General features: G+C 38.3%; 1 protein-coding gene across 1 annotated transcript in view; it reads left to right on the top strand.

Moving 5' to 3' along the window:
* Nucleotides 1–24,157, top strand: part of tbc1d32 (TBC1 domain family, member 32) — a 65,798-nt gene that overhangs the window by 2,222 nt on the left and 39,419 nt on the right. The window contains exons 4-23 of the mRNA XM_079831088.1: nt 2,606–2,783; nt 2,917–2,988; nt 3,103–3,228; nt 6,146–6,224; nt 6,336–6,439; nt 6,527–6,588; nt 6,689–6,839; nt 8,857–8,916; nt 10,716–10,818; nt 12,137–12,274; nt 12,385–12,474; nt 13,562–13,704; nt 14,859–14,986; nt 15,678–15,879; nt 17,778–17,857; nt 18,024–18,162; nt 19,370–19,457; nt 19,732–19,850; nt 20,310–20,429; nt 22,880–22,968. Of these exons, the coding sequence (XP_079687214.1) occupies nt 2,606–2,783; nt 2,917–2,988; nt 3,103–3,228; nt 6,146–6,224; nt 6,336–6,439; nt 6,527–6,588; nt 6,689–6,839; nt 8,857–8,916; nt 10,716–10,818; nt 12,137–12,274; nt 12,385–12,474; nt 13,562–13,704; nt 14,859–14,986; nt 15,678–15,879; nt 17,778–17,857; nt 18,024–18,162; nt 19,370–19,457; nt 19,732–19,850; nt 20,310–20,429; nt 22,880–22,968 (2,271 nt within the window). The remainder of the gene's footprint in view (nt 1–2,605; nt 2,784–2,916; nt 2,989–3,102; nt 3,229–6,145; nt 6,225–6,335; nt 6,440–6,526; nt 6,589–6,688; nt 6,840–8,856; nt 8,917–10,715; nt 10,819–12,136; nt 12,275–12,384; nt 12,475–13,561; nt 13,705–14,858; nt 14,987–15,677; nt 15,880–17,777; nt 17,858–18,023; nt 18,163–19,369; nt 19,458–19,731; nt 19,851–20,309; nt 20,430–22,879; nt 22,969–24,157) is intronic.

The following is a 24,157-nucleotide window of genomic DNA, read 5'->3' as shown; positions in this document are numbered from 1 at the left end:
CACACATGTGCAGTTCACACAAGCAACAGCATTTCTTCCTTTTACACATCAGTACCAAAATACCGGTAAACAGTGATGACAATCATTGGAAATTACCTTTAAACACTTAAACACTTTTCTTCACTATGCACATGGATGCGGAGGAGAGCTTTAGTTTCACTATCTGTCCAATTTGACTACTTTTCTTTTTACTTTTGAGTGACATGCGTAAGGGGATGATCACACAGAAGACAGAACGCAGTTTTGCTCTTAAAAACATGAGAGAGACACATAATGGGTAGGCTACTATAGTATTGCAGTTACTATTGTACACGATAACTTCAGAGCCACAGTGCTGATGAATGAAAAAGAAGGCAGGGTCTCGAGTGCAAGAAGTGGCACAACTTTCAGACATCTGTCTAGCACATGTATACATAGAAAAACAGTTAAAAAAAGAAGTGGAACTTACCCTAAACCGTTACGACAGAGTTTTATTATTAGCCCAGACTTTCGTTCTGACCTCGTATGTGCTCATAATGGTAGTCTTAATAATTTGGTCACACACAGCATCATACCGGTAATTTATTGGTAATGTTACAACTTCTCATACCAGAAAATTGCCAGAACCGATTTACCGGTATTTTTGAAAAGGTCCTGTTCACACATGATCTCTTAACAGTAATCTACCAGTAAAGAACATGTGTGAAAGGGGCTATTGATTTGAAGCAAAAAAACAATCGCACAAGATTGTGTACTTAATGTCTTTTATGATAAAATTAACTACTTATCCCATAAAGCTTTGTATTTTATATGACATATTTTGAGTCATTATATGAACAATATATTTTTGAAGTTTATTTCAAAATACACTACCGTCAGTTGCGTCGCTTTACTACTATTTATAAATCCTCTCCCATGGCCTCCCATTGGATAGTAAAGTGTCCATTGAATGCGCATTTCAGAATCTCGACAGAAGTAGTATGTTATCCAGGTACTTTTCACCTACTGTTTTTCAAATACTATACACAGATCAGGCATAACGTTATGACCACCTTCCTAGTATTGTGTTGGTCCCCCTTTTGCTGCCAAAACAGCCCTGACCCATTGAGACATGGACTCCACTAGACCCCTGAAGGTGTACTGTGGTATCTGGCATCAAGATGTTAGCATCAGATCCTTTAAGTCCTGTAAGTTGCGAAGTGGGACTCTATGGATAGCACTTGTTTGTTCAGCACATCCCACAGATGCTCGATTGGATTAAGATCTGGAGAATTTGGAGGCCAAGTCAACACCTCAAACACGCTGTTGTGCTCCTCAAACCATTCCTGAACCATTTTTTATTTGTGGCAGAGTGCATTATCCTGCTGAAAGAGGCCACAGCCACCAGGGAATACTGTTTCCATGAAAGGGTGTATGTTGCAGGGTATCACCTCCAGCAACCTTAGTTAATTTGCAGTTCTGCAGACGGACAATTATGGACAATGATTCCGGTAAGAGAATCAGGCACAGGAGAAGTAAATCCTCTTCAAACTTCTCTTTAATAGCATTTGTCAGGCAGTCAGTGACATCCATTTACAATATTAGGATGGTATGAAGTTATGGAAAGTTATGTTGTGGTATTCATTGCATGAACGCACAACATTGAACAATATCAGGAGCACACAGGTGGAGCTGTCATCACATCAGTCTACTGGAAGTAGCAACTCTGATATCAGTCCGTCAGAGAACGCTACAGATTTTCTGTTCCGGGACGGACTTTCTGACAGTGTACATGGTCTGCAACAATGCTTAGATAGGTGGTACGTGTCAAAGTAACATCCATATGGATGGCAGAACCCAAGGTTTCCCAGCAGAACATTGCCCAAAGCATCACACTGCCTCTGCCGGCTTGCCTTCTTCCCATAGTGCATCCTGCTGCCATGTGTTCCCCAGGTAAACGACGCACCCGGCCATCCACAAGAAAATGTGATTCGTGAGACCAGGCCACCTTCTTCCATTGCTCCGTGGTCCAGTTCTGATGCTCACGTGCCCACTGCTTTCGGCGGTGGACAGCGGTCAGCATGGGCACCCTGACTGGTCTGCAACTATGCAGCGCCATACGCAGCAAACTGCGATGCACTGTGTATTCTGACACCTTTCTATCAGAACCAGCATTAACTTCTTGAGCAATTTGAGCCACAGTAGCTCGTCTGTTTGATCAGACCACACAGGCCAGCCTTCGCTCCCCACGTGCATCAATGAGCCTTGGCCGCCCATGACCATGTCGATGGTTCACCACTGTTCCTTCCTTGCACCACTTTTGATAGATACTGACCACTGCAGACCGGGAACACGCCACAAGAACTAGGTCTTTCCATCACTCGCTCAAATCATCACGCTTGCCCATTTTTCCGGCTTCTAACACATCAACTTTGAGGACAAAATGTTCACTTGCTGCCTAATATATCCCACCCACTAACAGGTACCGTGATGAAGATATAGTCACTGTTATTCACTTCACATGTCAGTGCGCATAATGTTATCCCTGATCGGTGTATTTTTCGAACGCAGTGATGTTTACTTTTAGTTCCTCACAGTTGACTAGAAAATGATGATGACTTGAATGACTTGCTTTTTTCATCTGTAGGTATAAACAGATGATGCAGACTCTGAAACAGACCATGATGGTGGTTGTGGAATCACTAATCAATAAATTTGAGGAAGATCAGCTGAAGAAAGAGGAAATGGACAGGAAGATCCAACATGAGCAGTCAAGCAACCATTACACTGACAACTGCTCTGACAGTGACTCTTCATTCAATCAGGTTGTTGTTGTATTTGTTTAAATAAGTTACAGGGACTCCTATGTTTTCTTTGACAAGCATATAACTGTGTTTATCTCAGCTTTTCATACCATAGACTAAATCACTAACTGATGTCTTTGATTTCATCACGTAGAGCTATGCATTTATGAAACATGAACAATTGCAAGTCATCGCTGAGAAGCTTGACCCCGGTAGACCACGAGAGGTGAAATCTCCTTCTCTGATACACCCACTTTCCATTGTTTCAGTTATAGAAAGAGAGAACTGTGGTTTGCTGTGATTCAGCACAAAGCAGTCATCCTGATGTGTTTAACTGCAGGTTCGCTGGGAAGCTTTGCAGTCTCTGTGCTATGCCCCTCCCTCTGATGTCCTGAGCTGTGAAAGCTGGACTGGTCTGCGTCGAAACCTCTCTGCTGCGCTCACTGACCCTGACCCTGAGCTCAGCGTAAGAGCTAAGTGCTAAATAAGTACTGACCTCAGCCATGGCCCAAACAGCAAAACTGTTTCCCTAGCTGCTTAATGTGGAAATATGAGGGCCAACATTTTCAAGCAGTTTCCAGATAACTTGTTTCGTGTGGAGTGGGAGGCCATGACCCGTTCCACTTTTAGTATTGAATCTCACAGTATGTAGGAGTTTATTAAATATTGTGAATTAGAGTTTTTATAGTTAACTAAAACCATAAAAAAGCATTTTTATTACTTTAAATGAAATAAATGTTAACTGAAATAAAATTAAACATTAAAAACTTAAGGCTGTAACACACTATGCAACTTTTAAAATCTGAACCGATTTGAAAACAATAGGCATTATGACCGCAGTAGTTGTTGAAGAGACTGTGTGCCGAGTCACAAAAGAAAAAAAAATATGGGTCAGTATGGACTCTACAGATTACAATGGGAGTTAGAGGTATGTGGTGCTGCCAGTTGCTTTATCTGTGCTGGTTAGTCAAATATTGAGGCTAATTTGTTACTCGTGTTCTGTTAAATTTGCTTTTGTATTGTTATTGTATTTGTGTTGTATTTTATTGCAACATTGGTAGATATAGGACAGCTTTGGTTTCAGTAGTCATACTCTGATATGTTTTCTAAAATCGGCACAAAATATCAAACTTGTTTGATATCCTCCGACTGGATGGAATCATAATCTGAAGCTAAAAAGAGTTTTTGCCCATCATACAATGCGTGATTGTCTGTGAAATCTGTCCACTCCATCTGCCCAAAATCTGCAGACTGACGCAGACTTTCTGAAACTGTTGTTGATTTGTAAATCTGCAAATCGGGGCGAAAATATGAGCAAAAATCGTGATGTGTAGTCCAGCCTTTAGACGCATTTTCTTTCAGTTAGTTGCCAAGCAACATTTCTCATTTTAGTTTAGTTTAATGCACTGAAATAAATAAAACTGAAATAAAAAGTAAAAAAGCGAAATAGTTGAAAGCAAAAAACGAATAAAAATGACACATAACGGTTTCACAGAAAGGGCTTAGATTAAGCCAGGATTAGGCCTTGCCTGAAGCCTTGCCCGAAAACCGCCACAGGCCAATCGTGGCTTAGCAACCGTAACTAGGCGCGGAAGGTCTGTCAAGCTTTCGAGCGATATCTTGTGCATATCTGATACCCGGTATCCTAAAAGTTTGGACAGGGGGTGAAATTTTTTCCCTTCCCCAAATCTAAAACCCAAGGGGAGAAATGACGGTGTTCTGTTGGTTTCTCCTACCTTGTCAGATTTTCCTACCGTAGCGCAAAATTATAGCTATATCTATCGATCCATGCGACCGCATCGAAAAATCCTACTGCGTGTTAGCGTTTGTGTGTGACTAACTTACATTAAATAATTCAGTGTAACTTTACCGAGGATTCTTATTGGGGAAAACGATTTTACAGTGCAAAATACCCCATCAGATTGTCATATCAGTATGAAATAAACAGGTAGGATGATTTTACAGTGCAAAATACCCCATATGATTGTTGTGGATCAAGCAGTTTGGGAGAATATATATATAATATTCTCCCAAACTGCTTGATCCACAACAATCAGATCAGTTTGGGAGAATATATATATATATTATTCCATTTGAATGGTCAGCGTATGAGGCGGCTGCTGCTTGCGCTGGGACCTATAGACTTTAACTTCAATTTTGATGAAGTTATTCTCTAATCGGTTGCATATTATGTTGTGGATATATCCCTCGAATGCATACTGCAGTCCCTTTTGTCTTGCTCTCTCAGATATTTCACCTGTTCGCCAAAAATGACTAATTATCTCCTTGGGAATGTCTGACACCGTCGCATACATACTTTAAAGGTCCTGTTCTTCGTGATCCCATTTTTCAAACTTTAGTTAGTGTGTAATGTTGCTGTTAGAGCATTTATAATACCTGTAAAATTATAAAGCTCAAAGTTCAATGCCAAGCGAGATATTTTATTTAACAGAAGTTCCCTTTCAAAGCCTACAGCGAACGGCTGGTTAGGACTACATCCTGGTATTTCCTGCTTTAATTATGTCAGTAGAGCAGTATGTCGACTAACCTCCGCCCACAAGAACGCGCGAAAAAGGGGGCGTGGTCTTGTTGCTCCCGCGTGGAGAATAGGAAGTGTTGCGTTCGGTTGCGTTTGTATAGTTTGTTTGTTGCCATGTCGTCGAGACGCTGTTATTTTCATCCCGGAGTCAAGTCACCTTTGTTTGGCTTTCCCAGGGACGCTGTACTTAGAGATCATTGAGCGCATGCATCCCCGTTATGGTGAGAGGCGTGACCTTTCCGGTAACGTGCGCTCTGCGTGTGCTAAGCTGCTGTCCAATCACAACACGGGAACCGCTGGCACAATCAGAACTCGTTACGTATTTCTGAAGGAGGGACTTCATAGAACAGGGAAATCTTTCAAGCCGTTTTGAGGACAGTGAAAACAGCAGTATACAGATAAGTAAATTGTGTGAAAAATACTGTGTTTTTTTACACGCGAAACATGAACACATGTTATATTGCACACTGTAAACACAATCAAAGCTTCAAAAAAACACGAAAAACGGGACCTTTAATAGACGTGCCAGGCACGAAAGCTTGTCAGGCGTAGCAACAGTAACTAAGGAGGGCGGGGCTTAGCGAAGAGTCAATTAGGGAATTTCAGTAACGTTTTTATAAACATGCCTTAGAAAAAACATTACTGGTGTGCATCTTAAGACAAAACTTATTTTAAGACCTGTCAGTGCAAGTTGCTTTCAGTTAAAACAACTCAAACATACATTTTAGTCTGGGACTAGCTTAAACCTTGTCTGTGAAACTGGGGGTAAAAGTATCATTGATATACTTAATTAATATCTCAATGATGCTAAAATAACACTGTCATGAACGTTTTGTTTTCACAGGATAAAGTCCTCCAGTTTTTTGCAAAGACATTTTCGTCTTCTCCATTAAATGTGACTAAGGATATCTACGCTAGCATCGGTAATAGTTTAAACTTACTTTAGCAACATGCAATATGTTTTAATATTCAGTATATATGAGAATGAACAGTCTGTCCATTCGTTCTCATGAAGTGTCAGCATCTCTTTTCAGCAAAAAGCCTGGAGGCTCATTTCCTGTACCACAAGTTGAGTTTTCCCAGCGGCACTACAAGTATTGATGCGAACAGACCAGATATGGCTCGTCTCCTCAAACAGGTATATTCCATTTCCTTCCTCATTGCATATGAATAAAGTTTAGGATACTTGGATATAGATTAATTTATTTCTTTTTGGTCGTTTCAGATGCGATTAATGAACGACTTTCAAAAGGAAGTAACAACATTTTGGATACGACACCCTGAGAAGTGAGCTTTCTCTCCTAAATCCCATTTCCCAAATATTGTGTACTATATCTTGATTTTGTCAGATTCTTGAGTATAAATTAGATTTCATCCTGTGCTCTAGGTACATGGAGGAAATCATTGAGAACACCCTTTCTCTTCTCGCTCTGCATTCTGAACAAGGCATGAGCAGTCCCGGATCAGAGAAATCCCTAGAGCCTATACACTTAATCTCTCTGCTGGATATCAAAGCCACCTGGTTTAAGAAATGGATGGTAAGCCAAGTTTTTATCAAAGAATAAACAACCAAATACCCGAAACAAAACACATGCATGCCATTTTCTAAATTAAGCTGTGTTCACACTGCCAGCGACATGCAGCAACAAAGCAACATGAACCCGTTCATTTCAATGGAGAGCTGGTGATTTCCGGCAACATGAGCGACAGTGACCATTGGCGACAGAATGTAGGCGTGTCCAGCGATACAAATGAAGAGCGAATTTTGGGAGCGACAACCAATAGTAATGTAGTCAGTGGACTGCGCATGATCCATTACTGCATCCTGTAGTGGAGAGTGTCGGCAGCAAGATTGAGAAAATATTTTAGCGGTCAGCAACTTTCTTATAATTTATGATATGTCTCTGTGTACATGAAGTTTCCTCTTTTACAATTTCTCTGTACTAGGCCTTTTCTTGTTATTTAGTTTCGGGGAAACTAAGCAGAACTTATCTGAAGCTTTACTTAATAAGGCATTGGTTACTGAAAAGTAATGTTAAAGCATGCATTCAAATTTCCATAACAGCTTTTGTTGCAGATACATAGCCATTGATGGCAAAGAACACTCGCTGTTTGTTTCTCGTTCATCTTTAATATGAAGAATTTTTGTGTGTTGGTTCTATTTACATTTAGTCTTTTCCCTCCAAAATGTTTGTTTTGTAATGTTACTATACAACTAGTACTGGGAACGCACACTAGCGACCTCACCGCCAGCCACTGGTGACATGCAGGGAAAAAGTCAGTGGCAGTGTGAACACAGCTTGAGAATGTTTGTCCTGAATATATATATACACTATATTGCCAAAAGTATTGGGACACCCCTTCCAAATCATTGAGTTCAGGGGTTCCAATCACTTCCATGGCCACAGGTGTATAAAATCAAGCACCTAGGCATGCAGACTGCTCCTACAAACATTTGTGAAAGAATGGGTCACTCTCAGGAGCTCAGTGAATTCAAGCGTGGTACCGTGATAGGTTGCCACAGTCTGTGCAATAAGTCCATTCGTGAAATTTCCTCACTACTAAATATTCCATCCATGGTCAACTGTTAGTGATATTATAATGTTAGTGGAAGCAATTGGGAACAACAGCAACTCAGCCACGAAGTGATAGGCCACGTAAAATCACAGAGTTGGGGCAGCGCATACTGAGGCGCGCAGTGCGCAGAAGTTGCCAACTTTCTGCAGAATCAATAGCTAAAGACCTCCATATTTCATGCTCCCAACTGTGTGGGAACAGTTTGGGGATGGCCCCTTCCTGTTCCAACATGACTGCGCACCAGTGCACAAAGCAAGGTCCATCAAGAAATGGATGAGCGAGTTTGGTATGGAGGAACTTGACAGGCCTGCACAGAGTCCTGACCTCAACCCGATAGAACACCTTTGGGATGAATTAGAGCGGAGACTGCGAGCCAGGCCTTCTCGTCCAACATCAGTGCCTGACCTCACAAATTCCCATAATCACACTCCTAAACCTTGTGGAAAGCCTTCCCAGAAGAGTTGAAGCTGTTATAGCTGCAAAGGGTGGGCCAACTCCAAGAATGGTATGTCATGTGCATGTCAAGGCAGGCGTCCCAAAACTTTTGGCAATATAATGTATATTGAGTTCATGTTTCTTATAATGATAACTATATTTGCATCAACATCAGCGCATGCTGTAAATTAGGGAGGATTTTGATTATCCAGTTAATTGTTTATGCTTCATTAGCTGAACAAAAAAAACCCACTCTGATGGTGACTTCAGGAATATTTTTCCTGTGTTATTATCATTATGTGGATTTTTAAAACTTTATTGAATAAAGATATCGTTCTTGGTGTGATCAGGCCTTTTACACTAAAAACAATAAAACACAATTTCTCTGAAATTCAGTTTTGCTTCTCATGTAAATGTATCTTCTTTTAAGGAGGTTAAAGTATGTTTACTGAAAAAATATGACAAATACTGATTAAGAAAATTATTTCTGTACTCAAACGATCTAAATACCATTTAATTTGATGTCTAAATATTGTCTTCTAGCATGGCTACTACAGCAGAACTGTTGTCTTAAGACTTCTTGAGAGGAAATACAAGTCTTTGGTGAGTTATTCTATGTGACATACAGTTGTTAACTCCGACTTCTAGCCCTAACCATAAGATCTAGTGATCATACTAGCATACTGAAAACTGCATTTTTTAAAAAAAATCTGTAAAGCAATACCATAGACAATTTCAAGCAATATTATGTATACTACATTGTTGTCAGATGATGAGCACAGGATCCCTGTGGATCTTAGAGGCCCGGTTTCACAAACAGGGCTTAGGCTAAACTAGGATTAGGCATTAGTTCAATTAGTACATTTAAGTAACTTTTATAAATGTGCCCTAAAAAAAACATTACTGGTGTGTATCTTAAGACAAAACAATGGCACTGACATATTTTAAGATACATCAGTACAAGTTTCTTTCAGTTAACACAACTCAAAAATGCATTTTAGTCTAGGACTTGCTTAAGCCTTGTCTGTGAAACTGGGGGAGAAAGTCTTACATTTAGTTTTATTAAATTTAAGGCCATAAAAAGGCTTAAATATCTTAAATGGTATAAGAAAAGTTTGAATTATAATTTCAAGAGGTTTTAAATTTGAGGACAGAAAAAAGAATCACAATATGGCTGTCATAATTAAAGTTCAAAAGATAGAATTGTGTTTTTTTTATCATCCTTTTATGGTTTATTATTACACGGCTCTGTGGAATACTTGATTCTGATTGGTCAATCGCGCATTCCAGCGGTATGTTATTCCCAGTTAACAACCGCCAAAGTGAATAACACACCGCTCATCCGGATACTACGAGTTATCTTGACCGGTACTACTTATGTGCTTAACGTGTTACTCAGATGTCGTTGACTGTCTGGCCCCATCTTGTGACTGAAAAACACTTAACCACCACCGGTTACAATGGAAGACTTCAAGGGTTTCACGACTGGAACGTTACTTTATGAAGTTTTAAATATGGATATTTTTCTTACACAAACGCATCGATTCGCTTCAGAAGGCCTTTATTAACCCCCCAGAGCCATGTGGAGCAGTTATTTGACAGACAGCTGCATTTTTAGCTTCTTCAAATACAGCTACAACTACTGCTATTATAAAGCTTGGATTAGTCAGGACTTTTTTAATATAACTCCAATTTTATTCGTCTGAAAGAAGAATGTCATATACACCTAGGATGACTTGAGGGTGAGTAAATCATGGGCTAATTTTCATTTTTGGATGAACTATCCCTTTCAGCATTAATTTCAACATATATGGTAAAAACAAATAATTTCAGCAATAAATAAAGGCTTAAAACAGTTTGGAACGGTTTTTCTTCGTGGAAGCTTTGCATAAGAGCTAATTGAATATTTAAACTCAAGACAGTATTTCGTGTCTAATTTACTTGAGACAAGTAGCCGTGTAATAAGCGGGATAATGTACATCCAGTCGGTTGTTATCGCAGAATAAACCCCTTCAGAGTGATGCAAGTCCTGATCACTCTGTCGGGTTTATTCTGCGATAACAACCGGCTGGATGTACATTATCCCTTACGTATAAAATAGATATTGCCATACTGCACTCGTATGATATTAATTAAAAAGGGTCTTAAAGCCTTACATTTGATTTGAAAAACATTGCAGCTACTCTGGAGCATGTTTAGTGGCATCAAACTAAAAATATTCATACTGTACACTGCAGAAATTGTAGTATACTTTGTAGTATGATAATATACTATTCTGAACATAATCAATATTCACTGGCTGGTTTAAATGGGCAAAATGATTAGTTTTTTTTCAAGTGTGTTGTTAATAAGTAATATGTTCAAGTGATTAATTATGGATTTTATGAATCCTTTTTTCCCAGATTGTTAATGCTCTGCAGCAGTGCATTTATTACTTCGATTCCTGTGATTCAGTTAGAGAGGAAACCTTGGAAATTATCCACAGCCTGGAACATCAGCAGATTGGTACGGCTGAACTTTTGCCCACAATGTGCACATGCAGTATCATACTTTGACAACAGAACAGGGCTTATGTTTTCCCCCTGTGTGCTTTTACAGACTGTCTTCTCATGGTCAACTAGCTAGATTATCATTGCCAGAGATAATTCCAAGGGTTTGTGGATTTACAGTGAATAAATTTCCCAGAATTCAGGTTCTGTATTGTAGCTGAAAGATTCACATGAAAAAATAAAAACACCCAAACATACGTGCAGTATTGACTGATTGCGTTATCTTCTGCTGTATACACAAGTCATCGCTACCAGACTTTTAAACCTCCCACAGCTGTAAAATATTCGTAACACATCAGCTGTATTCAAAAGACGCTTATCTGGTTTCTGTGATCAGGGTCAGTTTATGATTCTTCCATAGAAAACTCATTTAAGGTTACTCATGTAGTAGTATTACTATAGATTTCAGTGGAATCACAGAAACATGTATAGCTGACATAAAAAAAAAAAAAACTTTAAATGTATTTTTATTTATATACTATAAATATTTTTTTCTTTGTTCCAGCATTAGGCATGGCAATTTAGCATATGTCCATGAGTTTAGATTTTTAGCTATTTCTATTATTCCGAATGAGGATTCTCATTAGATGAATTCAATTTATTTAAATCAGCATAAATTGAGGTATACCACCATATATCAATACTCAAATATGCAGTAATAAATAAAATCATTATACAAGTATTGAGAGTTTGTTTTGTTTATTGTTTTGTATTATGAGAAATGGAGGAAATGCTTCATGCTTCATGTTTTTTATATAAAATTTGACTGTTTTATACATTTTAAGCAGTATAGAGCTTATGTAGCCCCACCCCTTTTCAGCGCTGCTGGCTTTTGTTATGACATCCGCATCAAACATTACAAAGCTCGTGATAACTTTCGTTAACTCTACAATAAGTAAATCCACTTCACCAGCGAATTAGTCTTCGACAGCAATGCCATAGAAATATACAGAGCTACCGCGACAATGGAAGTCCAAACACAAAATTCTAAAGATGGCTGCGTGCTTGTTTCTCTGGCACATAAGATCTATATAATTTCCTTTTTTTATTGGACTTGGACATGTATTTTACGAGTTTTGTGAGACCCAGCGCATAAACCAAACTACTTTCTTCTCTAATGCTTTTTGAATATACAACCTTTCTGCACTCAGGGTTGTGTAAAGATTAAAATGTATATTTCAGTGCTAATTTAGAAACAAGAGGTCACATGCAAATGACTGAATCCATTTAGAGCATGCTCTGCGAATGACATGTTCTTGTGTTTTGCCCCTCAGGCCCTGCTCGGAGAACTCTCTACACTTCTAAAGAGCTGGAGTTTGTTTATTTGGTTCACTCGCTGTGTGTGCTCGGGAGGCTTGTGATGTACACTAATGGAAGGAAACTTTTTCCAATTAAAGTGAAGAAGAGGAGAGGTGGGTTTAGAGGGGTGGAAGCAAACCTAGGTTGCGGATAATGTTTGAGAAGAACAAATCTGACTCACTAAACGATCTTTATATCATGTTTAACTTGTCGTCTATTTCAGATCCGGTAACTTTGACCGACTTGGTTGTGATTCTGATCAGTATCATGTACCAACACCCAAAACCGTCCTGTGGTGAGACGACACATGCAGGTGTGTCATAAAAGTACATATCATAGAGTGATAAACTCTGATTAACTCTATATCAGAAACTTAACCACGCCTGCCCATAAGGAGTGCGTGCGTCTATGCATGTGAATTATTATTTTTTTTTTATTACCTTTTTTTTTGTAAATGTTAGTGCTAATATGGGTGTGCCAGATCATCCTTCTCACAATGACACAACTGTATTGTGACACAAGGTTCTATTATGTCTTCCTCAGGTTTATGAACTTACTCACTTCCTTGTTCCTTTGAAATCAATTATTCAGTCTTATCAAGAAAACTTACAGGACTGCACTATACAGTTACAGTGATTATATTACCACATTGAGCTGATTATTGATTAGGATGTTTATTTAAAAGGATACTGTAGTTCACCAAAAACTGCAAGGTTTTGTTCCAAACCTGTATGACTTTTTTGCAATTGCATTTAAAACAATGGCCATCAGATTATTCAACATTTCTCATTTTGTGTTCCACAGAGGAAAGAAAGTCATAAGAATTTGTAGTAAATGATGACAGAATTCTCATTTTCATGTGAACCAGGCTTTAACCAGACAGCATAAAAAAGTGTTTCTGTTGGCTCTGTTTTCTATGTGTAAAGCACTTTGGTCGGCCAGTGGCTGTTTTTGAATGTGCTCTATAAATTAACTGAACTGAACTGAACTTAATTTTGATGGTCCCTTTAACGCATTCTGTTGACTATAAGTAACGTTGGACCTACATCTCAATAGAGTGTTAGTAGAGTATTAGTAGACTGATAGGGTTAGAATAAGTTGACATGTAGTTGCAAAGTCAATAGAATGTGTGTTGGAGGACCATCACAATAAAGAGTTAGCAGATATTAAGCAGACAGTCTACTAATACTCCAGTGAGAGTTAATTGACATGTAGTTGCACAGTAGTCAACATAATGTTCAAAAGGGACCATCAAAATAAAATGTTACCCATTTTTTTACACTTTTTGCACTCTTGGTTTGTCTTCGTCGGACATGTTGTGCTGCACTAACTGAGTTCTGCAGAAAAACTAAAAGCTCCAAACAAATGATCACAGGTGTGTTTGTTTGTGTATTCTCCAGACTCCCTGTCCCCCACTCATCTTGTGATGGAGGTGTTGAGGACCCTGTGTGACCGCACTGAGTGTGCTGTGGAGTGTCTCTACCAAATCCCTGTTATAGAGACTCTGTTGGCTCCCGTTATCACCCTGCTCAAAGGAAAGCTGGTCAGCTCAACATGAACACTTCCATCAGCACATATGTAATCAAGAGTCTAGACATAATTATGAAATGTGAATGCTGCTTCACTACAGGAACCCTATTCTACACTTGTATGATTTTGCTTTTTTTCATTGAATTTGTATGAGTAATGATGGCAATCTACACAAGAAGTGCACACTCTCGTCCATTATAGAGGGCAAAGTTCCTGAATACTGAATAGGCATGCTAATGTGGGTAGTTTTATGTTAATATGATGTTGGTTTTGACATCAATTCTATGGTTATTTTTTTTCTCTTTTTTTCTTTCTTAATTAAATTTTTTTATTAAAAAAACAAAACAAAACATAGCAACATAACATAACATAACATAACATAACATAACATAACATAACAGGATCTGTACAACCATGACAACATTTCAGAACCAGACATTAGAACATTGTATAAACTACCATTCAAAAGTTGGGATTTGAATGTTTTTGAAATATTTTTTTATGCTAGCCAATTTATTTAATTAAAAATACAATTAAAGTAGTAATATTGCGAAATATTATTGCAATTTAAAGTAACACTTTTCTAATTTTAATATTCTAATATAAAATATTCTAATATATGTAATATATATGTAATTTACTCAAGCTGAATTTTCGGCATCATTACTCCAGTCTTCAATGTCTCATGATTCTTCAGAAATCATTCTTATATGCTGATTTGGCGCTCAAGAGATTAATTATTATCAATGTTAAAATCAGTCATCAACTTAATGCATCCTTCCTGTTAATTTCTTATTAAAAAGAAACATCTTACTGACCTCAAACTTTTGAATGTTAGTGTACTGTAGTACATTATTTTATTTAAAAAAAGTAAAACAATAATATGATTTTAATGATATATAACCCCTTTTCTTACATAGACCAAATTATATATATGGCAAATGTATCTTTAGAGCAACTCTGACTGTACATATAAGAGAGGAATTTATGCCATTTCCATGATGTCATGGAATTTTTTTACAGTTTCACTAGAAGCAGCCTGTTAATTTAAGTCCTGAGATAAAACTGTAACCTTCTATATAACATCTCATCAGAGACCTCATCTGCAGCATTTTATATGCATTATACTGTTCACCCCAAGCATTTTCAATTTGTCTATTGTTGCAGCCCAAATTAAATTCCCTAGAAAGTGCCCTGACTCACATAGCAGACATGCTGGCGAGGATCGCTACCACTGAACGAGGTTTATCACTCCTGCTTTATGACAGAAATCTCGTCTCGGCCGAGGGTGAAAGGTAAGTAAATCTAATTTTGCTCTCAGGTTACATTCATTATTTCTTCCTCCTGCAAGTGTCATCTTGAGCTAGTCAGCACTTGTGCCATATATATCATCAGCATGCATAGAATGAAAGGATGAGTTTCTTAATAAAAGAAAGGACCTTTTGACACCTGTGTCTTTAGTGAGATGAGTTGTAAAAGATGAAACATACTCTGCAAAAGAAACATAAGATGAATGCCAATAGAATAGAATCCACCTTATTTTGCAATGCTTAGAAGTAAGCTATTTTCTGCAAATATACAAGACTTCCGATTCATTAGCCACTATAGGTAAAAAAAACTAGAAGAATAGCAAAGTGCTGTAAAGGGTATATAACTACAGTATTTGTGCTACAAACCAGTGTTTATGATTACAATAATAAATACAAATAATGTGATAACGAATACCAGTTTGCAATATCAAGCAACACAACAGACTTTTTTGTACAGTTAAGATAATTGAAAGAGCATGACACCAGAAGTCTTGCACATTCAAGTTACAAATGTCCTCACCTACTCTTACATTGAAAATAAGTTGAACAATATAGAATTTTCCATTGCCATTTGCCGCAGTTGCCATTTCTAAAATAACATTCACAGAGCTAGGTACTTTAATAAGTTATACATTTAGAATAACAGTACTAATATGTTGTGCTGTTATTTCCACAGTATTTCAGCAGCACATGTGGTTGTGCAGTTTACCCAGAGGCTGTTGGCAAAAGAGCTGCATGTGTTCAGCGAGCTGGAGATTTCTACTGCCGTGAGCGGGGCCTTTATCTTCGTCTGTCGGCAGATGTACAACACCTGCGAGGGGCTGCAAGTTCTACGGCCATACAGCCTGCATGAGTGCATCGCTAAAGCCTGGAGAATGGTGACCTTAATACACATTAGCCTCACTAGTTCAGTTATTACCAATGTACTCTTAGCTGACTCTTTTATCCAGACTAACAATATTGTAAATATAAAATAGTGATGCCCTTGTGGGCTTTAAACCTATAATCTTTCAGTTACCAGTCCAGATCTTTAACCACTATGCCATAGCACAGGGGTCGGCAACCTATGGCTCGCGGAAGGATAATCACAGAAGCGTGTGAATGGTTTGTCGGATCTGTGCATTAACGCATCTCACACTTTAATAGTATTTATAGCACCACATTTAATAAAACAGGCTGTGTGACTATGAGGATTACCTCAAAATGTATGTCCGTGTGCAAGTTTGAGGGACTTTGTTTAAATGAAATACATACACCTCTTTAGCTATTGTCCCGTGTCAGTGATTATTCCTCCATGTACCAATGTTGGCACGTGTGCCATAGGTTGCCGACCCATGCCATAGCACCTTTGAAATAGGTTTATATGTATTAATGTCATACACATTAAACTAGATATTGTACAGTAATATGTGTGTGTGTGTGTGTGTGTGTGTGTGTGTGTGTGTGTGTGTGTGTGTGTGTGTGTGTATGTATGTATACCCATGAAAGGTAAAAGCACACATTTAAAGTAAGTTTTCTCTTAATCATCCTATCAGTGATTTATAATAAAAGCCAGAATTTCATCATGTTTAGTCTTATGTTTGTCTGTGGTTGTATGAGTGTTATGACGTCAGTGGCAGAGAATTTTGGTAACTTTAATAAGTAATCCTTTAACCATAGATAAAATAACTCATGTAGTCTATCATGTTGTTTATTTAATTACTCCCTGACTGGAATGCATCATTTTTCAGAATTGCAATTTTTTTTGTCTGGGAATCTGACCAGTCCCTATGTCATACTGACAAATGTACTATCGTAATATTCTGTCAGTAAGACTTTTTAAAAATGTTTTGAAAGACGTATCTTATGCTCACCAAGTCTCCATTTATTTTATATAAAAAAATAATAATAATAATAATTGTGAAATATTATTAAAATTTCAAATAACTTTTCTATTTGAATAAACATTTAATTTATTCCTGTGATGGCAAATCTGAATTTTTAGCATTATTACTCCAATCTTCAGCGTCACATGATCCTTCAGAAATCAAATCATTTTATTATGCTCATTTAGTGCTTAAACATTTCTTATTATTATCAGTGTTAAAAAAACAAAAAAACATGTAATTTATGCTGCTTAATAATTTTGTGGAAACCATGATGCTTATTTTTCTGGGCACTTTGATGAACAGCAATTAAATTAAATACACATCTTTTCTAACAATAAAATGTCTTTTACTGTTACTTTTGATCAATTTGCTGAATAAAAGTATTAATTTCTATATTAAAAAAACAGTAGTGTATCTGGCGTACGCGTACCACAGAAATGACTGTGTGTCAAGAAAGTTGTAATATTTTTTTATTTATGGATAAACTATAAAACATTTTCACTAAACACTTTTAACATGTAATTCTGCCTATTGAAAATTCATTTTCTGTTATTATCAGTCCTCTCAGAGCCGAAATCAAGCCTCCATTTATTTTTTAGCTTATTCTAGACAGCAGCTTTAGAGCCTGCAGTGTCTGTTCCCCAAGCAAAACAGTGTTAATGTTGGAAGAACTGCTGAACGTCCATTCTCTGGGCTGTGTGGAGAGGATTTGTAGAATATAGAAGCAGTAGTAAAGTGCTGCGCCGTCAGTAATGAAACCTCCCGAGGGTTCCTCCGCCTTCAAAAAGTCTGAGTTCGAATGGTGTGAGGAATCAACATTGCATTCAACATGTCGTCTCGTTATTTAGCCAAAGGGTTTGAATGCTGTGCAGCAGTCCAGCCTGACAGCGAATTCTCTTCCCCCGCAGACAATCTCAATGTCAGAGAGAGTTCCCACTCCTGTTCCTGGAGCTCCCCCAGTGCTTGCTTCCCAGGAGCTGCAGAGTGTGTGAGTATCTCTCCATCATGCCTCCAGTGATCCCCTGTTCCTTCACAAGCTGTTTGTTTCTGTGCTAAACTCCAACTTGGCCTGCCAGTGCTGTTTTGTGGTAACGAATCAACAAGAACAAGAAATAATTAGCTTTCTTGCTGAATCTTTTATCCTGGTTCTACAGAGTGGCCTGGGAAGAGATGCTGTTGGACAACCTGCTGAATTTTGCTGCCACACCAAAAGGACTGCTGCTTCTCCAACAGACTGGAGCCATTAATGAGTGTGTCACCTACATGTTCTCAAGATTCACCAAAAAACTACAGGTAATATAATCAGATGCCGCTTTCAAAAGCGTTTTATTCTGAAAAAGAATATTAGTGGCTAGTGATACTTACATTAAAGGGTAACACACACAGTTTCTGACAATCTCATGTTAATCTTGAGTACCTATAGAGTAGTATTGCATTCTTCATATCTCCCAAGTGTCTTTAGTTTTATCATATTTATAAAAGACAGATACGCTGTACCGAGTCGTTCCGAAAACAGCCGAGCTAGTGGAGGCGTGCGTGGGTGGAGCTAAAGAGTCACGAGCAAGCACACGCACACACACACACTATACCTTATCCCTGGCATTATCCCTGGATAACTTTCGATTCACTATACGTTCGTGTTGTTTGCTGATTGCCAACAAAACACAGACATTTGATGCAGTTTAGACTGGGAACAAACAAACACACTTGCAGAACTCCACAAACTGCATCCACTGTTTCCTTAACGCTGGGTTGTTTGGGAAGCTGAACAAGGTTATCTTTCCCTCATAACCAAAAACACACTTCTTTAGTGACATTGTTGACCTTGTGTTCGATTTCGAATGAAGCTCGTTGATGGACGTGCTCTTGCTCTAGTTCTGGTTGATGTGTGCACGCGCGTACTCATCCGGGAGAAGTGCCCATACAAGCAGTTCCACCCTTTATGATGTCGTACAGGGCCATACTCGGGGAAAAAAACTTTCTGAAAATTATTACAATCCTGAAGGAGTGTATTTGGCACAGAAATACTCCGGCAAATGTCCAACTCTGTTTTTTTTTTTATATTGGCCATGTTTAGCATGAGAGTCCAACTCTTTAACAGTGTAAATAAACCAGAATGCATGAAATAGCATTAGACCCCACCCTTTAAAGGGATAGTTCACCCAAAAAATTAACATGGTTGCCACCATAACTTTTCACCATAACTTTTCACCATAACATAACATATAACATAACATAACATAACATAACAACATAACATAACATAACATAACATAACATAACATAACATAACATAACATAACATAACATAACATAACATAACATAACATAACATAACATAACATAACATACTTGTTTAATTTTGTAGAGTACATTTATGCCCAAGTTTTCATTACTTGTTGAGTCTACTCACTTGTCATGGGTCATGCTAGGTATTAAATATTTCCAGACTCAGGAAGTTGAAGGATGTGTATTTCCTCCATTCTTTCTCTTATCTTAGGTCAGCAGGTGTGAGAAGTTTGGATATGGTGTGATGGTGACCCAGGTTGCTGCTACAGCCCCAGGCATGTTGGCCTTGCAAAGCTCAGGTAGCTAGAAGTATTATTTATGACCAATTTAATCTACAAAAAGAGAAGAACAGCATCTTTTCATATTTTCTGCTGACAGCTTCAGACTGCAAAGGTCATGTTAAAAAAATACCGAATTACATTGTTAGTGTTTCTGCAATCATTACATTTCCCGGTACTATTGATTAAGGACTTGTGCACATAGTTAGTCACTGAGATGACGTGGCTCAAGGGAGAAGTTTTAACACGGAAGCTAGGTTTTCAGGCTGTTAAAGTGGTTAAACTTGATTCGCAGGATTTGTCCAGACAATTGTGGTGGAGCTGTGGTCAGCCTTGGAGTGTGGTCGAGAGGATGCGAGGGTGGTCCATCCGAAGTCAACTCCAATGGACCCTATTGAGAGGAGCTGCCTGAAGGTTCTGACTCCCCTATCATTTACCTTGCAATTTATTTTAGAAATGTTTTGCTATTTACAGTTATTTAGAAGCAAAAGCTTAATTGAGATTCTATGGATAAGACTTCGATTTGCCAATTTCCACAGTGTGCCTATAAAAGCTACACTGAGTAATTCCATCAATAAATGATTTTAGCAACAGTGCGCACAATCACCCACCAACCACATAAAAGTCTCATGTGATTAAATTACACAAGTCAATATGAAATTACATTTACAACCCATCATACTTGGTTAACATTATCCAGTAGCAAGTTATTACATTTGATAAAAGATAATGAAAGCAGACCTTTTTCATTTTGTTTTGAAGAAACCATTAAGGATGAACACTACAAATCTAAATACTTTTTGACATTATTTTGACCCCGAATTTGGGTGATATATTTCTGAATGATTTTCTGTGATTTTTGTGTGTGTTCAGTCCTTCCTGTCTCTAGTGAATCTACTTTCTTCACCTCACGCTGTGTGGGAGCTGCTGGGACATCGAGCGCTCCCTAACAAGACAGAGTACAATCTGAGAGAGATGGCCACATCAGTTTTAGTGAGTATAATAGACTGGACAACCTGCCTCTCAAACCCAAATTGGCCTAGTCTTAGCTCACAGCCATGAACCGCCCACAGTCTTCACTGATCGCCTGATGCCTATTGTTCACATAACTAACTGTATTGATTTCTCAATGCAAACATACAGGGTTGTTTTATTCTTAATAAATATAAATACATTGTTAGAAACATTTCTATTTCAAATAAATGCCATTTTTTAAAACTTACTATTCATCAAGACTCCTGAAAATGTATCACTTTTTCCACAAAAATATTAAGCAGCACATCTGTTTTCAACTGTGTATTAAAGTGATTTCTGTAGGATCATGTGATACTGAAGACTGGTAGCCTGACAAGCCAGACCCACATCAAGATGTTGGGTCTGGGAACTCACCATTGGCAGAGCTCAATCCGAGAGGCAGGATAAAGGTTGTCTTTCAAATTCCCTCTGCACATAATAGGATAGCGCTACAACCAACCAGAGCAACGAAGAAGGTGAAGCAGAGATAGTTGATAGATTAAACTTTCGCCGTATCCGTTCGGCCAAACTCCAAACACATCTTCCTTTCTTAAAGGACAACTCCGGTGAAAAATGAACCTATGGGTAATTGACACATGGTTACCGAGTAGATCGTTCTCTGGGATGCGTTTTCATGAAAATCGAATGTAAAGAGTTTTATCTCTAAAAACAGATTAGCTTATAACGCTAGTATATGGGGCACAGAATAAGTAAAATTAAATCGCTAGTTAATACCACTAACAAGGCTCAAAATAGCCTCACACTAACACGGTAGCATAATGAGGGTCCCTACATGCAAACCGAAGCATTGAGAACTTTGTAAGTGTACAAACATTTTAATAAGAAGATACTTTATATAGACAGTACATTACACGTATACAGACAGGAGCCATCTTGGAAAACAGTCTCTACAAGTCGAGCCACGGTTGAATAATCCGCCATATTTTTAGCGTGTATGCTTTGGAAGCACTAGTCTCTGTTGCATACAGTTGTTTTTTAATTATTTTTATTTATTTATTTTCTCTGTTGCGTTCAGTGCTTTCTTCCGGAAACAAAGGACCATATGAGATTCCAAGTCACAGTTCATCACTTAGCACAGCGTTCGTGGCTCGACTTGTCGAGACTGTTTTCCAAGATGGCTCCTGTCTGTATACGCGTAATGTACTGTCTTTATAAAGTATCTTCTTATTAAACTGTTTGTACACTAACAAAGTTCTCAATGCTTCGGTTTGCATGTAGGGACCCTCATTATGCTACCGTGTTAGTGTGAGGCTATTTTGAGCCTTTTTAGTGGTATTAACTAGCGATTTAATTTTCCTTATTCTATGCCCCATATACTAGCGTTATAAGCTAATCTGTTTTTAGAGATAAAACTCTTTACATTCGATTTTCATGAAAACGCATCCCAGAGAATGATCTACTCGGTAACCATGTGTTAAATACCCCATGGTTCATTTTTCACCCGGAGTCCTTTAAGAATGACTTCAGTGCCGTTCTTTGTTCTTTCCTTAAAGAAAAGCTTAACTCCAAGTCTTCCAAAGCCGATTCAAAAGACCGCTGTTCGCGAGCTTCTTTTTTTACGAGTAGCACACGGAACAGCCGCAACTCTGCCGTCATTATGTTAAGCCCGCCCACCGACTCTATACACGATGTGATTGGCCTGCCCAGAGTTTGGTTTTTCCAGCTCGCAAGCCAACGGAGAGTTGCTAGACAACCCTGGCTGCAAATTATACTTGCTGCCGCTAGAGTGCGTCTACATTTCTAGGCTAGATGACTGGAGTAATGATTTGAAAAATTCAGCTTTGCCATCACAGGAATAAATAATATTTTTAAATATATATTAATATATGAAAATCAGTTTTTAAAGTGCAATTATATTTCACAATATCATTGTTTTACTGTATTTTTAATTAAATAAAATCAGCCTTGGTGAGCATATTCAAAAATATTCAAATATCTTACAGATTCTAAACTTTGCCACGATAGTGTATACTCTGTTTTCTGAGTCTCTACATATTTTCCTCCATTTTCCTTTTTTTTTGTACAGAAATTCATAGGGGACCGCTTTATAATTTTAAATTTTTTAATAAATAGTTTAATAAAAAGCCTAAATGAACTGTGGTTGGTCACTGTACATGGCCAGACAGTGCTATCCAGTCTAAGTGGGTGGTTCTTTGCAACACAAGACTAATACAAGACTAAGTAGTGTCTGAGAGTTTTACCTGTCTCTTCATCAGTACTATTTTATCAGTAGAGTTGTTGGATATAAAGTCTAGCAGCTCAGATATTTTTTCATTTGCAGTTCAAATCATGATCATTTGAGGGCACACTTTGACTGGTGATGTACCGTACATCCTAGCTGTGGTCTTTTTCACAGTTATTTTGAAATCATGGATTTTTGTTAATCACTTACTCACTCTTCCCATCAGGACCTGATTGACCGCCTCATCATTATTAACTCTGAAGCGAAGATTCACTCCCTTTTCAACTATGAGCAGTCCCACACGTTTGGCCTGAGGTAAGATCTGTAGTTCACTTCTCTCTACCAGTAAATGGACAGGAAGAGCACAGAAGTGGCAGAGGGTCCTTATAGAGGTTTATTATCTGATTAGCCTTTTTTCTCCGTACATTCTTCTCTGGGGATCAATGGCTGATTGATTCAGCTCTTTGTGTTCTCTATGCTATGATTATCCTGAGTTAATGCCGGACAGGGTGATACCAGGATATGAAAACGTTCACAGGCTCTTAAAGGAAGTAGAATTGACTGGTGTAATCCACCTACTTATTAAAAAGGTGCACATTTGGTCCTCATATGCCAAGGAATTACCATAGTTTAAAGGAAAATTTCACTTTATGAGGTTTTTTAACATTAATAGGAGTTCCCCTAGCCTGTCTATGGTCCCCCAGTGGCTAGAAATTGTAATAGGTGTAAACCAAGCCCTGGGTATCCTGATCTGCCTTTGAGAAAATGAAAGCTCAGATTGGCCAATCTGGAATCTTCCCTATAAGTCGTCATATGGGGAAAGGTTACCTTCCCTTTCTCTGCATTGCCCGCCCAGAGAATTTGGAGAAAATTTATTCAGTTTATTTTTTACATTTAATTCAGTCGCAATGTCAGCACAGATTCAACAACACTGCCACAAACAGTAAGTAACAGTGTTCATTAATGCCTGATCTGTGATCAGTGATTTCTGATGTGTAGCTAATTATTCAAGTTCTGTCAGGTCCATTAAGTCAAGAACACACAAGACGATAAAAATGATTTAGAAAATTTTATTGAATAAATGCAATCAGTTGATGAATCTGAATTAAATTTGTTTTTGGCGGTTATGGCTCTGTTCGGGGAGTCCTCTGACCTTTCATGAGCACCATGAAATAGCAGAGAGTCAGAGGACAGCAGCAGCATCAGGGAACGCTTACCAGTTTAGGACTGGGAGAGCTTAACTATTCCCCCTACGAACAGAGCAGCAGCGATGGCAAATCAAAATGCCACGTTATACACGACAAGAGAAGGTGGGGAGGTGGCGGGCTGCAAAAAGCGAACGCAAGTAGCAAGAGCGAACTGAATCTGCTTTAAGTAGCGCCCTGTTTTTAGCTTAGCCATTTGCAGCGAGGGGCGTTGAAACAGCTGATGCAAAACAGCTGATGCAAATCAGCTGATGCGCCCGAATTGTTGCCAAAGCTTTAGCAGCGTCTTGACTACTTGG

The sequence above is a fragment of the Gobio gobio genome, assembly GCF_949357685.1.
Source record: "Gobio gobio genome assembly, chromosome: 12".
Classification (NCBI taxonomy): Eukaryota; Metazoa; Chordata; class Actinopteri; order Cypriniformes; family Gobionidae; genus Gobio; species Gobio gobio.
This window is presented reverse-complemented; position numbering and strand designations above follow the sequence as displayed.